Below are 1,486 nucleotides of genomic sequence, written 5' to 3'. Positions count from 1 at the left end.
CCAGCCCCATTGGCTGCCAGGGCCATGAGCACCAGCACAGCTGCCCAGGCAGAGCCAGCCTGAGACATCTCCAGCCTCATCTCACACAGCCTCGTCCTGCTGCTGCTGCTGCACCCACTGCTGCACACTCTGGGCCTCACTGCTGGCACCATGCAGCCCCCTCGCTGCTGCCTCCTCCTCCTCCTCCTCTACCTCTTCCTTCTCTCTGGGACATGGGCAACTCTGGAGGGTAAGTGGGAGCCTTGGCTCATCCACAGCTGCTGCCGTGCCCCTGTGGGACTCCCTGGGCAAGAGGCTTCCTGCTCCACAATCCACTTTTGGCTCTTCCTTCCTCACCCCTCCTCATTCCCTGGCTCCACACCTCCTCCTGGGCAGGGATGCAGCCACCTGGGCTGGGTGCAGGGGGTGGGAACCGGGGCTGCCAAGGCTGAGGGGGCCTAGGGGGGTCCACAGATCACTGCAACCTCAAGGACCTGCCCGGCAGCCCCTCCACTTTCCCTGTGCCTCTCCTCTCACTCCCATCTCCTCCCTGCCAACCCCTTTCCTTATATAGGGACCGTCACTCTCCGGCTGCTCCAGACCTCCACCTTCCAAAACACCTCCTTTGTGGAGACAGAGGGGGTGGGCCTGCTGGAAGACATCCAACTTGGTTCTCTTGATAAGCACACCTGGTCCATCCACTTCCACCAGCCCTGGGTGCATCCAGCTCTACCCCGCAAGGACTGGGACAACATTGACAGCACATTCAGGTTCTATTTGTTGAGGTTCAGCCACCTGATCAATGAAGAGGCCATGCAGAGGGATGTGCCCTGTGAGTATCCAGTCTTCACTGCCTCCCCTCTCTGAACAGCAGCTGGGGAGTGGGGATGGATCTGGCAAGTGCTGGCACTGTAGAGGGAACACTGATCATGTCCACAGCAATCCCAGCCCCTCCTGCAACCTCTCTCTCTCCTCTCTGCCCCTCCAGACCCCTTTGTGGTTCAGGGCATGATAGGCTGTGAGCTCTACCCCAACAGGACCTCTCGGACCTTCGCCTCTGCAGGATACAATGGGCAGGATTTCCTCAGCTTTGACACAGAGAATGTAACCTGGACCCTCTCCCAGGACACCGACCTGTCCCGGTACGTTCTTGCCTTCCTCAAGAACTACACTGCCCTCAGTGAGTGGGTGGAGGTCATCTTCAGTGATACCTGCGTCAATGCCATAGAGAGGTTTCTGAGCTCAGGGAGGGCAGCTCTGGAGAGACAAGGTGAGACCACCCTGACCCTGCCACAGCCACCCCAAAGTCCTGGGGCCAAGCCCTGCCCAACCAGGGCTCCCCTTTGCTCCCATCCCCCAGAGGTGCCCGTGGCCACGGTCTTTGCCCGCACGCCCAGCCCACACCAGCTGCTGCTGGTCTGCCATGTCACCGCCTTCTACCCGCGGCCCATCAGCGTGGCCTGGCTCAGGGATGGCCAGGAGGTGCCTCCGGGCCCGCAGCTCAGCA

At 61.0% G+C, this 1,486-nt stretch overlaps 1 protein-coding gene across 1 annotated transcript in view; it reads left to right on the top strand.

Annotated features, from left to right (window-relative positions):
* LOC114073493 overlaps positions 1–1,482 on the top strand; it is a gene marked incomplete at both ends in the record, with an annotated part of 5,578 nt that extends 4,096 nt beyond the window's left edge. Inside the window, 4 exons of the mRNA XM_027911236.1 lie at positions 75–229; positions 554–811; positions 968–1,249; positions 1,340–1,482. Coding sequence (XP_027767037.1) covers positions 75–229; positions 554–811; positions 968–1,249; positions 1,340–1,482 — 838 coding nt within the window. The remainder of the gene's footprint in view (positions 1–74; positions 230–553; positions 812–967; positions 1,250–1,339) is intronic.
* Positions 1,483–1,486: the final 4 nt, after the last annotated feature.

Source organism: Empidonax traillii, unplaced genomic scaffold (genome assembly GCF_003031625.1).
Source record: "Empidonax traillii isolate 1590-97213 ecotype Southwest subspecies unplaced genomic scaffold, ASM303162v1 scaffold6682:size5791, whole genome shotgun sequence".
In the NCBI taxonomy this organism is placed as follows: Eukaryota; Metazoa; Chordata; class Aves; order Passeriformes; family Tyrannidae; genus Empidonax; species Empidonax traillii.
This window is presented reverse-complemented; position numbering and strand designations above follow the sequence as displayed.